General features: G+C 25.3%; 1 protein-coding gene across 1 annotated transcript; it reads right to left on the bottom strand.

Moving 5' to 3' along the window:
• Window positions 1-1,245: 1,245 nt before the first annotated feature.
• LOC145839625 (sodium- and chloride-dependent neutral and basic amino acid transporter B(0+)-like) lies at window positions 1,246-10,124 on the bottom strand. Its single transcript, XM_082947237.1, has 13 exons — window positions 9,988-10,124; window positions 9,642-9,765; window positions 9,397-9,528; window positions 8,840-9,001; window positions 8,529-8,633; window positions 8,155-8,266; window positions 7,937-8,075; window positions 7,627-7,767; window positions 7,010-7,238; window positions 4,074-4,318; window positions 3,549-3,758; window positions 2,772-2,939; window positions 1,246-2,535 (listed from the first exon to the last, which is right to left on the bottom strand). Exons 1-13 carry the CDS (start codon window positions 9,997-9,999, stop codon window positions 2,350-2,352), a joined length of 1,965 nt encoding a protein of 654 aa, XP_082803363.1. The 5' UTR covers window positions 10,000-10,124; the 3' UTR covers window positions 1,246-2,349.
• Window positions 10,125-15,411: the final 5,287 nt, after the last annotated feature.

The raw sequence follows: 15,411 nt of genomic DNA, 5'->3' as shown, positions 1-15,411 counted from the left end.
AGATTTGTTTTGCTTGTTCTACGGAATTTCTACTAATTCTCATTTCTAATAATTTTAATTCTATTTTTGTAAAATGGTATCATTTTATGTATGTTTTATGTATAAAAATAAAAACTTTCTAACAATTGAAGACTAGAAATATCAGTCTAGATTTTCGCATAGAAATTTCGGTTGGTTGCTTATTTACTATAATTTTTTATGCTCCCATATTTTTTTTTGATTTGAGATAAATGACTAACTGTTTATTACTATTACTATCAAAAGTTAAAAATAAAAGTTTGGTACTCTATGTAATTACAAAACTATGATATTTAATATTGACATATTCATATTCAATCATGGGCTGTTCAATGTGATTTTATTTTTGTCAGGTAAAATTCCCTAGATAAGATCGCTCCTTTTAAAACAAAAGATTAAAAAAAAAGATTAAGTAAAGTTTTCAATAGCTTAACTAGGAAAGTTAGTTAGTTTGTTAAGGAGTTAGTTATTAAAACTTAGAAAAAAACTTCATAACATAAAATTTTTAAAACATAAAAATCTTTGAGTTAATTAATAATAGATGGTGCCTTTAACCTAAAATTTTGGTCTTGATGTTAAGTTTTCGAAATCCCTTCGTAATAAAACAGCTTCCATGCTTGGTATTTTATTCTACGTCATTAAATATTTTCGTATTGGTTGCTCTTTTTAGTGACTTTTTGGCAAGTTTTAAATCGGTTAAGCACTTTTATATGTGATTGTTGTTATTTTTGCCTTTATAATGGTCAATGAATTTTTTTAAATGCCTATTCATTTCACTAAAGTAGGTGAAGTCTTTCACAGAAATTTGTAGACAAAATTTTAATTGAAGGAACACAACTTAATATTTATTAACTTCACTTATTTTGTATAAACAGTGTGAAAACCAGACACAAATTTTTATTAATCCACGTTCATAAAAACAAAGTATTTCTCTTTCTTTTTTCAGAGTCTTACAAGCAAAACAGTAAAAACGAAATTTAAGGTATATATTTTTATACAAACATAAAGATAATTAAAAAAATGAACACTAATTAATAATTATAGAAGATAGCTGATTTTATTTAATAAAAAACGGTTGTTTTAACCTGTTTTGTTTCTTAGACAGCTTTTGCTCATTTCTATAAAATAACTTTGTGGTATTTATTAATATTTTTACACTGACTATGTGTCTAACTTTTTAACCATTTAATAGATCTAAGTTAAACAAATAATAATTACTTTTAGTTCTATTTATTTTGAAAAGGAGATATACTAGCACATAATTTTCACATAATAAAAATAAAATAAAGAATATTATTTATTATTTACATTGCAAATGGTTTATTATCTGGGTAAAAATACTAGCTTATTTGTTTGTTTTAAGTTCATCTTTTAAAATTTATAAACTAAAAAAAATTAAGAAAACTTTTTTTTGCCCAAAGTACGAATTCAACTAGAAGTCTGTATTAAGGAAATGTTGTTTATATTTTAGATAAGTGTTTAATTATGGTCAGATAAAGGTTATGTTTACAACTTTAAAGTGTTTGTATAGTTTATACCTTCTACAATGAGCTACTCATTTTGTTGTAAACACTGTTATGAAACAACGGATATTTCTGATTTAAAAGTTTAAACTTTATATTTAGTTTTAAGTTTTCAAGTCTTCATTTATTTTAAATATCCAAAAAGTTAAAAATAACAAAAATAACCATTAAAAAACTAGTACGTAATACTTTTTTGTTATCAGAAGTTTGATTACTAATTACAATTGATTACTAAGATTTAAAATTTTCAACCTCAATAAGCTTTAAATTTTTCAGGTGTATGAACTTTAAAAATAAACGTTTTAAAGAAAAACTGAGGTTAGTTGTGCTAATCTAAAGCGTATTTAATTAAAAAAAATCTATAGACACTTTAAAGACTAAAAATCGTTTAATAAAATGAAATTCTAATAGCATAATATATTGATTTGATACATCATATTTTAATTTTAGAATTACACAACTAGATAATTTTCAGCTCAGTATTTGGAAATCTGAATACTTAGATTCAACATAAATCATATAAAGTTTTTTTTAAATGGTAAAAAGCATCAGTCTCAAACTCTGCCCTTGTAACGATAAACGTTTTTCTGGGCAAAATCGATTGTGTTACATCATGTGTATTTAGTTAACAAAAAAAAATCTTTAAAAAAAACCCTTGTTAGATTTAGATTTCTATTATTGGAAAATTATAACAACAGTGAAAAATTTTGAATTAATTATGAAGTATGTTTTAGAATAAAATCTATGAATTTTGGCTGGGAAAAATTATTGCTATTCATCCAACCTTTGATTACAGGTTTACGCTAGTTTAAGCTTTTGTCTCAACTGTCACAGTCTCTACAACAGCCTCAAATGCTTGATTGCTTTGACCTTTTTCATCTTTAGCTCGCATTTCTGCAAGTTTGACGGCTTCGTAAGGTTCGTCCATTGACGCGTAGAGCTCACCCCGGTGTTTAGCTAAGTAAGGTCCCCAGTCCTTAGCAGGAGAAACCGCCTAAAGTTTGTCGACAGTAGTAGTTTTGTCAAAGTCGACAATAAATTTCTTTGACATAAAGTTTTTTATTTCTTTTATCAGTAATGTTATTAATACTTCTATCATTTTATGTAGTTTTCTAAATAAGCAAAAAAAAATTATAATAGTTTAACTTTGTTAAAACATATTATAGTAAAAATATTTTTTTGTTTTAGTTAAAGCAATTAAACTAGCAAATTAATTTTACAATGAATTACCTTTACAATGTTTCCTCTTTTTCTAATAACAGAAATTATCGCAAAAATCGGTATCAGTAACAAACTAATTCCAATAATACACCATCCGACTATATTAGCCCAGTTAGGGAAGTCATAATCATCATATGTGGGATTTTTAAATGTCAGTAGAGACCAGATTAAGACAGCCTGTTAGTTATAAAACCATATGTTTGCTAAGTATTATTGTAAAAAGTTTTTGTTACAAAAAAAGTCTTATTCGTTAAATAAATTGAATTATAGTAATTTAAGAACGGCAAAACTAATTACAAAAATAAGCTAAACAGGTTTTAGCAAAAATGTTAGCAATAAGAAGTAGCAGTTAAACAGAGTGGGAAACTTTTCTAGCCGACCGGTCAGATTTACCAAAAAAGTACTTGCAGGCCGGTCTTGTTAACAAAAAGTTTTCGCGAGCCGAGTAATTTTGATTAAAATTATGCGACAAAAGTAAAAAAAACTCTTTAATAGCCAAATCGTAATAAGTCGCTTATTAAAAAAGTACAGATGTGTAGTAAAAACCAAATTAAAAGCACATTCTATTGTATTCTTTATAAAAAAGCACATAATTTTTTGTTTTTTAGATGATGTTTTTAAGCTAAAACATACATCACGGGCCGTTAACTCTACTTAGCGGTCTGTACGTTGCCCATCCTTTAAATCAATAACAGCACACAATTTATTTTTGTTAAATTTTTTTTTCAGAATACCATGTGAAAGTTATTAAGTATTAATAAAAACTTTTATAACTGAGAAACTTACAGTTAAAAGAACTGGAGAAATGAAAAACCAGCAAACTCTCCAATAGAGCCAAAATAACCAGCTTTTCTTGCCAATCATCATTTCAATGTCTTTTATAAATTTGTTACCTCCATAAATGTAACACACACCAAAAAGCTCAAGAACTGCTACAATCAACAAACCCCATCCGGCAGCGTAGTGATCAATCATTTGAACCCAGTAAATACCGGACTGTATTTCAAAGTTTTTGTTGAGTTTAAGTAAAAGGTATTTAGCAAAATAGTTTTAAAATTATCACTAAAAGCATGCACTTTTAAAATTAGCTAAGGTATGTTCAAATTTTTTTTTTGTAATATTTGACTTTTATTTATTTCATTTGTCTACATAGCTTTAGTTTTTGTCAGTTGATTTCTTGTAAGAGTAATGAGAGAAAGCATATTTTTAAACTGAACTTCAAAAAAAAAATCTTTTAAACTTTCTAAAAGCACATTGAGTTTTAAATCGTAATAACAGTTATCTGTGATATAAAAATATGAAATAACAAACATTAGTGCAGCATATGAGACCAAGCATGAACATAACGATAGCTATAAAAAGCATGAGTGTTGAACGTCGCTTGTTAAAAATATGAGGAAATTCATCACAAATTGCAGTAACAACGGTTTCTAAAATTGTAAACTGTGAATCTAGCCCTAAAGTAAAGAGCATCAAGAAGAAAAGGACAGCCCACAAAGGAGATACGGGTAACTTGCTGATTGCTTCTGGGTATGCAATGAAGGCAAGACCAAAACCTGTGTGAACTTATATTGTTTAGGAAAAGTTTTCGAAGTAGTTAGTACATTTTTGTATTTCAATTTACAAACAAGCTATAAAAACGATAATATGTTTCAAAATAAAGCAATTTAATTTATAAATTTACTTTTTTTTTCAAATGCTAAAACCTTACGTTTTATTTGTAGTGTTATACTAGTACAAACCAGGGGCGTGTCTAGACTTTTTTCAAAGGGGGTTCACAATTTTTTTGATCTTAATTTCCCGCTTAAGTACGCATTTCTTAGGTATGCTCTGCCAGTTAAGTATGCAATATTTAGCCGAATTTTAGATATTTTAAAACTAAAAGAGCCGGAAAAAAATATATTTATAATAAAAACATTTTTTCAAGTAATTTAATCTATAAAAATTTAAATTTCACTAAAAAAATTGGTAATTGCCTAGGATGATGTCACACCAATATCAAGCTAAAATTATATTAAATACAATGTTGTCATTTTTTTGTTTTGTAATCTCTTTTACCATAGTTATAGGCTAAAAGAGTATATTTTATAAATACATAAATAGAACTTATTTATCATAAACCAATTAAACTTAAACATTTAATTGATTTTATTTTTAGAATAAAGCAAATGATACAATAACTTATATGCATTACTATACTGTAAAATAAAATTAATTAAGTATTTTAGTTTATAACAAATTAATTTAATTCTAACTATGTATTTATATAGATTGTTTAGAACGAAGTATAATTTTAGATCAATCATACAAGGCTTAATAATAATAATAATTAATATCTTTTTGAACCATAATTTTAGGCTTTAAATCAATATTTTAAGGCTAAAATTATGGTTCAAAAAGATATTAAACACAATATAATTTCATTTTGATATTGATGCGACATCATCATCTTAGGTAATTACCAAAAATGTTTAGACTTTTACAACTAAATTAAAAAATCTTTAAGTTATAATTAAATGTTTGCCTGATGGTGCAGGAATTCTAATAATGATTTTGAAATCTCTCCGAGTTAAAAACTTCAAAAAATCAAGAATTAACTTTGTGGCCAACAAATATACAAAATAAAACAACTTAAATAAAAAATATACTAAAATGCCATTAAATGATACAAGAATAAATTGAACTTTTCAAGGTTTAAACCCAATTGGTTGATACATAAACAAAAAATATAAATTTTAAAGTACAAAAGCTTCACACAACATTATTATATACAACCAAATAAGTAAAATAAAATTTAAGTGATTATATTGGACATTTTTTAATTAAAATTGTACTTACTAGTTCAAAAACAATACTGTATTAAAAGTTATTTACACTAAGTAACAATTTATAGTTGGAACTAAGAGCATATTAGTAAAAAGTTTCCTAGAAAGAAAATGCTACTTAAAAACTTTTACCTATTATGACGTCACTATTGAAATTTTATTTAAAATCTATTTCAGCTGGGCAAAAAAGAGCATTTTTTGTTAAGGAAACTTTTTAATCTTTCAGTATTATAAATTCAACATTCATTATTCACAGTTTATTTAATAACTAAAACAAAGTCAATAAACAACGTTTTTAGTGATATTCTAAGAAACTTTTTTCTTTTTTCTTTTCTTTTTTTTCAGGGGGTTCCTAGGAAACAGGAAACTAGTCAAAACACGCCCCTGGTACAAACTATTATAGCTGACATTTAAAATTTTATTTAGTACATTAAATTACAGATGGAAAAAGTACAGTTTGCAAGCCGGGCCTGGTTCTTAAAGCTAAAGTATCCGTACCGCGAGTTGTTTTTAGGTACAAAACTTTATGCTAAATATTTTTACTAAAAAAATTATTCTATTAAAATTAAATTTTGTGATTTAAGTTCAATTATGAGTTAACTTTAGTGATACTTTTATTAATATAATATTATTACTTGATGGATAGAAAATTTTAAAACATTATTGTAGTATAAATTTACAAAAATAAATCGATCCGCGAAAGTCTTTGTCTAGTAAAACAGATATGTGACTTAAAAAAGACTACAATACCAGATTTTAATACCTTAACCTAAATACACTCAAACAATTCTTAGTGTTTCGTTTGAAAAAGGCTAATAAATAAAGATATATATCGATAAAAATATATTTAGCTTGTTAAACTGATATGTATAAAAAGGCTTAAACCTACCTCTGTAAGCATTCTTTCTTTTTTGTATTTATTAATTATTAGCTTTAATAGACAACTAGCAGTAAAAAACAAAATAAAAATTAAAAGTTTGCACCACCTAACAGAAGTGATTTTTAAGCTTTCTGTTATCAAATAGTATTAAGCTATACTAGATTTTGAGTATTGTAAACAAGTACTTAAAGTTTTCTCAATAACAAGTATTAGTTAGATTTGTTTTTAACAGGTGCGTTCTAAATAAAGTAATTTAATAGATTAAAAAAAAAAAAAACTATAAGACAAAGTAAATTACTATTACTACAAAAACAACACGTATCATTAGCAGATATTAGTATTTTGGAGCCAGACACAAAAATATTTTGATTTAAGTTTTAAGATGCTTATAACTAGGTAGAAAAAATTAGTCTAAAAGTTTCTGCTTGAATTTTTGTTTTTAAAAACGATAAAAAATAGTACTAACAAAAAAGTTTTTATTTAACTATTTTAAAGTTGAACAACCTTCTGTTTTCAACTTAAAATACTAAGTTTACACTTGCCTGATGAAACGACTGTATCTACATCTTGGTCAAGAGTTTTCGCCATGTGTCCAACAACTGTGAAAATTGCAAAACCAGCAAAAATAGAGGTGGCACAGTTGGCTGTACACACAATTATTGCATCATAAAAGCAGTTGTTATAAAATTTGTTGTAAGAAGATAACGCAATCAATCCACCCCAGGCAGCACTAAGAGAAAAGAAGATTTGAGTAGCTGCACTTTTCCACACCTGTTAGTATTTAAGTTTGATAAGTATGCGAGTTAGAATTTTTAAGGCTGACTAGAGTTAATCTAAAAGTAATTTTATTTTTTATGAATTATACGTGTTTAGAAGACATGTTAAAGTATAACCTAAATGTAAATCATGAGTGTTATAAAGGAGCAAAAAAATGTTTTTTACTGATATTTTGGCTTTGAATTTTTAATAAAAGTATTTCTTTAGTTCAAAGATATGCACAACTGAATTAATAAATAAAACTTTCTGTGTTAATATTTTTATTATAGTTTTTTCTTAAATTATACTACAAAAAAACCATATACTTATTAGTTTTCGAAAAAATAGCTAAATTAAAACTATTTTTTATGGTTTGTTTAGAGGATAACTTAATTTAACTCACGCTTGCATCTTGAAGTTTGGAAAAATCTGACATGTTACCAATGTAGTACCTTACCCCCAACTCCGCACCATCAAGTGTTGCACCTCTAACGAGAAATATTAAAAGAACAGCATACGGGAACAGAGCAGTGAAGTACACAACCTATAAAAATGATACACTTAAGAAAAATATCTTACTTTATAACTCTCTTTTGATAATTAAATTATCTTTAAACTGAAGCCATACAATGTATTACTCTAACTTTTTTTTTCTTTTTTTTCTTAGCCTAAAAATTCTCAATTTTTTTACACTAAAGAGCTAAAATTCAAACTTTTCCAGATGACTTTACTCCTTTAATAAGAGAAAAAAAGACGACAATCCAAGCAACAACTAAAGACAAAACAAGGTGAACATTGATCGGTCCTGTGTCCTCTATTTCCATTGTCTCTGATCGGTTTAACGTGTATTTGCTGTTTAAATAAAACTAAGCAATTAAAGCTCAACTATCTAAAAAAGGTATACAAAACTAATTCAAAATTAGAAACAAACTTGAAAAACTCATCGGTCGAGCTCATAACTCTTTTTGATTTGAAAGTACAGCCCAATTCATCATAATTTGTTGACAGCTCTTTGACAACATATTCAACAGCATCTTTTCCAACTATAAAAAACGTTGGTCTTTATTAGCGTCAAAGTAAAAAACTTGTGTTTTAGATTTGTTCAAAAATAAATTTAAAGATATATATATAAAACTGCAATAGTTTTAGTAGGTAAAAAAATCTTCAAATTTGATCTAATGTATTAAAAAATTTTCAAATAAAGTTTCGTCTTGTTTATTGACACTCAACTACTAAAAATTTATGTATAATTGTAAGTTTTAATGTAAGAAATATTCAACTAAAAACTTTAAAGCTATAAACTACCGTTTTCGAAAATAGGTAGTGATCCGTTGAAACCATTTTCTAAAGTTAAATATCCAGCAATTTTAGTCGTATTAATACCCGTAAAATTTACAGTACACTCCTTCACTGTATAAACAAACAGCTTGTAAACATAAATAAGAAATAAAAACAAATTTTCATCGTATATTTTTACAAAATTACATATAAATATGTACTTACTGTATCGTTAAATAATTAGCAAAATTTAAGTTTTTATCGACTGGAGTTTTAAAAATTCGTTATATTTTTTTATGCAACTACACATGAATTGAAAAAAAATTCTAAGTACTCACAAAATTCGTTGCTGCAAATGTCAGAGTTCCACCAATTTTCACAGGATACCCAAGGTAAAACGCTTGTGAGAGAAGCAAAAAAGTAAAACACAGTGTACGAAATAATCACATTGTAGTAGATACCAACAAACGCACTCAGCACAACCATTGTGTAACCAACACCTATTTAAAATATTTCTATTACGTTTACTCGTTAAATTATTAACTTTTTTCTATGTTGCAACTATAAAAAGTTTATTTATTTAATTGTTTTTTGTTGAAAGATCTTTTTTTTTTTAAGCCAGTAAAAAGTATTATTGAGAAAAATAAATATTTGTTGAAAGTCTTTTAAATTTTCAAAATTGCTTCGCCAAAGTACTAAACTATATTATATTAGTTTACATTAATCTATTCAAAGTAGAACACAAAAACTTTAAAATGTTTTTAGAACTATTTTTACTATAAAAATGAGTATTTTTTAGAAATATAAGATGTACTTTATTTAAAACAATTACAGCTATTTTAAGCTTGACTTTAACTTTCTTAAGTTAATTACATTTACGTTCAGTTTCACAAACCTTTAAAAAAGGGATTAAACTTCCACACAGCGGAAGGACCAAGACTAGAAAACTGTCCAAGAGCAACTTCCATAAAAAACACAGGCAACCCAGCAAATACCAACATGATTATGTAAGGTATTAGAAACGCACCTAAGTTTAATACTTTAGTTATATTACAACGGCCTTCTGATCAATTTACATCATCATGAAACGTCAAGGAAATATCTTTAGAGTTTTAATCTAATTTAAATTAATTTTTCTACCTCCTCCATTTTCGTACGCCAAATACGGAAATCTCCACACATTACCAAGTCCTACGGCATAACCGATGCACGATAGTAGGTAATCAGCTTTATTGTCCCAATTTCCACGATCCTTGTTTTCATCCTAAGAAAAAAGTGTTTAAAGTATATTAGTGAAATTATTTTAAGGTTGAATTCTAATAAATATAAGTGGAATAATTTTACCTCTTCTTAAATTCAATTAAACTTATTATTCTAATTAAAAAACAACTTTTTTAATAACATTACTTACTAAATAATTATGATTAAAACATACAAAACAATTATTTAAATTGCTATTTATGCTTTATTAAAACACTTAACTCACTTTATTCCCCATGTCGAAAGGATTAGAAAAAAAAGTTGTTTTTTATATCTTATACACAAGCAATGTTTTATTAACTGTAAAATATATAAGCTCCTTTTACAGTTAAAGCAGTAATTAAAGATATTTATCTAAAAAGCCTAAAACATTTATTAACTAAGTGCAATCATTGATGTTTTAAAAATTAAAAAAAGATTACAATTTAAAAAAACACTGCTAAGATATCAGAAACTCAAACTATAGATATTTTGAAGTTTTAAAAATTCCCACTTTGTATGTATTTTTTGGTTTTTAAAATACTTTAATGATTCAATTACCAAAGTCATTTGAAACTAAATATAAACTACGTTTTCTGTTAAAACTACAATATGATGAATTAAAGCTTTATTAAAAATAAATTTTTTAATATTTTACATTCGATAATATGTCAAGGTCATTATTTAGACGCACATTTTTCTATTTTTCTCAATTTTTATACACATACTAATGCACTTTCTAGTTTTCTGTTTTAGTTAGTAATCTAAACTAAAATATGAGTTTACATACCATAGGTTTTAGGAAAGTTTTTAATAAACCTACTTTAAAAACGAATTTACATTAGCAACTAAAATGAAATCCAACAATGTTTATGTTGTATTTAGAGCATATTTGTTATAAATGAAAGTTTATTAAAATAAAACTGGCTATAATAAAAATTGTACTTTTTTGCTTTAACTCGTCAAGACTTGGTGTATGACCATCTAAGTGTAAAAAGTAGAGCGATTAAAACCGATAGATTAAGAAAATATAAAGTTATCTCAACATCGTTGCTGTAAGAACTTAATACATTTTGTATGGTTTAAAAAGAGTGTCGCTATCAAAGCTTTTTTTTTCAGATTTTTATGACTTTAAAAACTTAATTTTTAGAATTGAAATAAAGTTTAACTAAACTGAATAGTTTAAATTCTTGTTTTTTCCTACTGTGTACAATAATTACTTATTGTTCTACAAAGATTAATTGGCCTTAATAATTTCAAATTTAAACAAGTGTGGACGTTGTGTTTATTTTTACTATTTATTTTATTAAATTTTAGCTAGTTTTTATTCAAGTTTTACTACAAAACAAAACAAGTTTATTCATATACATTTACTTTTAATTTAACAACAAACATTATTTATTTTAAGCACTTTTGCTTTATAAGTTTTAGAAAAATAAAAATAGACATATTTCCAGTGTTTTTGTGTAAAACTAGCTTAAACTAAATTTTTGCTATTCGTTTATTTAATAAAAAGTATTTTGTACTGTTTTTAATAAAATTTTTACTACAAATTTACTGCAATTAAATTAGAAGTCACTACAATTTTAATGTTATTTAATATAAAACTTAAGTTACAATAAAAACTGATTTATAGTTCGAGATGAGACTTTGATTTTTGATTTGATACCTTTTTTCGTTTTGAAAGTTATTACAGTTATACTACACTTTTGCTTATATTAACTTATATATGAAAAACTAACTTTTTTATATTAGGCTAATCAAAACACAAGCACTTAATTTACCTAGCAGTTTAACAAACTAGACTTTTGCCTTAAAAAATTAAAAAAATTAGTCAAATGTGAAGCAGTTTTAAAATTTTTATTTTTTTTGTATACAACGTATCGCACCATGTAAACACACTTTAACACTGTGATTGGGTGTGTTCAGATATCTTAAAAGTGGAAAAAGAATTTATGCCCTAGGGGTGTCAACCAAAGCGATAAATAAATACAAAAGTATTAAATTAAAACATTAGAATTATGTTTAAACCTTTTAAATAAGCTGCTTTTTTTTTATTACGCTCAACTTACTTCGAAAGTAAACGTTAGCTATATATGTTAAATATTAAGAGAACTCAGAAAAAAAACATAAATTGAACTAAAAATGTTTCATTTCATAAAATTGTTTTTAATATTTACCTTTTAAAAGATTCTAAAAACAAACTAAAATCAATAATATATTTATTGAACATAATAAATGCTTTGTACGAGTTAATTCAAATATTAAAACTTTAATACATTAACAGAAAAATAGAGAAACGTATACCTTAATAAACAAGTAACAATTATTTTAGGTTTAAAATAACAAATTTTAGAGACATTACTTGTTTCTTTATTTATAGATCTAGTAAATTTGAAAACGCTAAAAAAAAAAGTTAATTTTATTTTTAAATATTTAACCGCAAGTTCTAAGTTGAAATTTATCTGTAACTAACTTAATTAATTTTGTACATAGTCCTGGACAAGTCGTTAAGCTGTATCTAAGTAGTGTACGACTCGAAAACCGAAAGGTTTTTCGTACACTAGGCCACTAGACCAAATATTTTTGAAAGGTTTTTTGTCGTTCCATAAAAAGTATTGTATCAGGAAGTGTAACTAAAACTTTTAATATTCAGTATCACTGCTGTAATCCTAAAAATTTAATCAGCTTCTATATTTAAAAACACAGAGTTTATAAACTTAAAACTAATAAATTACTAGCAAAAATATTTTTGTCAACAACTTTCAATAAAAATTATAACTATTGTAGCATAAAAAAACTAATGTTTTAAAGCTTACTAAAAGAAACAAATAGTTTACTTTCATGTATAGCTAATCATAAAATTATTTAAGTATTACACAGTAGTTTTATTTTGTTTGTTTTGAACAATTTTGAGTCTAACAAATAGTGTAACATAATTAAACAACAACAAGAAAGCTTAAATTTGTTTCTAATAAAAATCTTCAACCTGTTATTTTTCAACCCGTTATAATTCAGTATTTTCAAAAATATGTTCCTATGCTTGGTAATTTGTACTGTATATTTTATTTTGTTGTACAAAAATGTTGCAATAAACACCAATATTATAAGCTTAATAATTTATTATTTATTTGTGCACAAATAAACAGCAATTAAATTTAAAACATATTATATTTTATCCATGAAAGTCTATACAAAACGAACTTAGTTTCAACGAAAGCTTTAAAATTATTTAATATATATAATTTTTGACCACAATATACAAGCGAAGGTTTCAGAAAAGTTTTTACAAAAGTATTAGTAGTTTATTTGATGAGATGGGAATAAAACTATGCACGGAATAAAGTACAATAAAATCTAACAACTAGTTGGTTTTAAAAAATACTATAAACCAAAGCTACAGGATTTGCTTAGTCAAAAAAAAACATTTACAGTAGTTCTGGATCTGGTAAGTTAGACCTAACGGCAACAGTTTACAAAAATAAAAGAGCATATTACTTTTACTAAAAGTGCTAATTTTGCAAACAACCTTAAAAATTTTAATGGTCGATTAATAAAAGAACTAAAAAACTTCTTTTTTATTGTGCACAGAAAACTTCATAAGTAATATAATTGCTGTAAAATAGCTTAGTGTAGTATTGTGTGTTTGTAATAAACCTAAACTAGTTGGCTGTAAAGATGTTCTTAAAAGTATTACGATAGATTGTTAAAATACAGTTGATTGCCCCTACAACTAAAATGTGTTGTTAGATTTTATTACAAATAGTCTAATGTGAGAAGTTTTTAAAAAATTGGAAAGTTAGTTTAACTAACTTTTAAGAAATTTTCGTTTAAACAACTATTTTGCTATTTTGAGATTGCATTATGTTATAAAGTTTTGAATCTTAAATAAAACAAGGGTTTTTAACTTTCATTTAATACTCAAGGGAAAAGTTTAAAATGTTTATTGCTTTTTAGTATTTTAATATCGCTACTAAACGTTATTTTAGTTTAATATACAAAATTAAGAAATAATAAAATGATACTACATATCAAAGCTCAGTAAATTACTACCTGCTGACGTCATCTGGCACGATTACTAAAAGTTTGTTGAACCTGGATAACAATTTAGTTAATATTTACTAAACTTATAAGAGTATTTCATTTGTGCTTTTGGTTTAGTTTTTATTGGTACTGTGTCTTAGACAATTCATTAAATTGTACCCATGACTCGATAATCGAAAGGGTTTATCGTAACTTAGGGTCCTTAGACCAAAATTTTTGAGTATTGTTTTGTTCAATATACAATACAGTATTGTTAGTCTAAATTTATTTTTTTGTAATAGCATTATTAATTTTCTTTATTGTAATAACTAAATACAAAGTATTAATTATTAAATAACGTCAAGTTCCTAATCCCAGCTGTTTTCAAACTAAATAAACTGTATTATGATAGTTATCAAAAAAAATGTCCTAATATTTAAATAGAAAATTGTATAGTTATAAAACATAGCAGTAATAAAAAAAGAAGAGTAGTGCATCTTTGTTGAGTTTAGTTTTTTATAGGTAAATGAAATCGTGTAATTTTTTGTCAGTAGAGCTTTTCTTTTTTGTTTTTATATTATTATATTTTTATATTTTCTTTTTATTTCAATATGTTTAGAGTTGTAAAATATATTTATACTAATTGATTTAGTGCTTTTTTAAATATATAATTAAATGTACTACAGTCCTGGACTATTGTATGGAATATAACTATAACTGGATGATAACTATTGTCACGGACATGACTTTAAACTGTATCCTGGTGTATGACTCGATAACCGAAAGGTTTTTTCGTACACCAGGTCCTTGGACCAAATATTTGAGCGCTTATTTTTTTTCGTTCAATAAACAATACTACAGTACTAACTTAAGAAAGAGTATGAATTTAAAACTAAAAACAAAATTTTGTACAGAATAAAGGACAACTTTTCTGAATTTAAAAAAGACTTATAACTTTATGTAATGTTGTAATTAATTTCAATGTGCCAACTACTCTAAAAAGAAATACTAAAAGACTTAAAAGTAAACAAATAAACTTTATTTTATCTAAGTTCAAATGTTGATTCAAGGTACTAATTTGGTAATATTAAACGGGCTGTTGTAGTAGAAAATTTTATTTTATGCAAGCTTGTCAGTTTTAAGTAACTTTAATTCAAACGTACATAAAACTTTTATTAAAACTCTAATTTCTTGAAAAAGTAATGAAATTTTTTTAAATAAAATTGTAAACTAAGTTCAAAGATAGTTGTAAAAGTTTTTTTCTAATGTGTTCATAATAGTTTTTGTTTACCACTAAAAGCTCTTTATTTGCTATCGAATTTATTCTTGCTGTACATGTATAATAATATACCTGTTTTATTTTTGTACATCTGGATAACAGTAAGCTTGTTTTTTTATTCTAGATTAGAAAATAGAAACCCAGTATGTTTATTTTTTTGTTTAAGTTAACAAATATTTATACATTTTAAGCAGCATCAGCTAAAGTTTAAGAATAAACAGTTCTATATCTTAAAATTGTTTTTGCGGCAACTAAAAAACATATTAATACGAATAAAACGATTATTGTAATCTCGAAAAAATGAAATTGTTTTTTTTTTCATTGTATGTTTAAAATGAATTAAAAGCGTTTAGTTGTAAACACTTCTAG

Source organism: Thalia democratica, chromosome 1 (genome assembly GCF_965202585.1).
Source record: "Thalia democratica chromosome 1, ktThaDemo2.hap1.1, whole genome shotgun sequence".
Classification (NCBI taxonomy): domain Eukaryota; kingdom Metazoa; phylum Chordata; class Thaliacea; order Salpida; family Salpidae; genus Thalia; species Thalia democratica.
The sequence above is the reverse complement of the archived record's forward strand: the minus strand, read 5'-3'. Positions and strand labels throughout refer to the sequence as shown.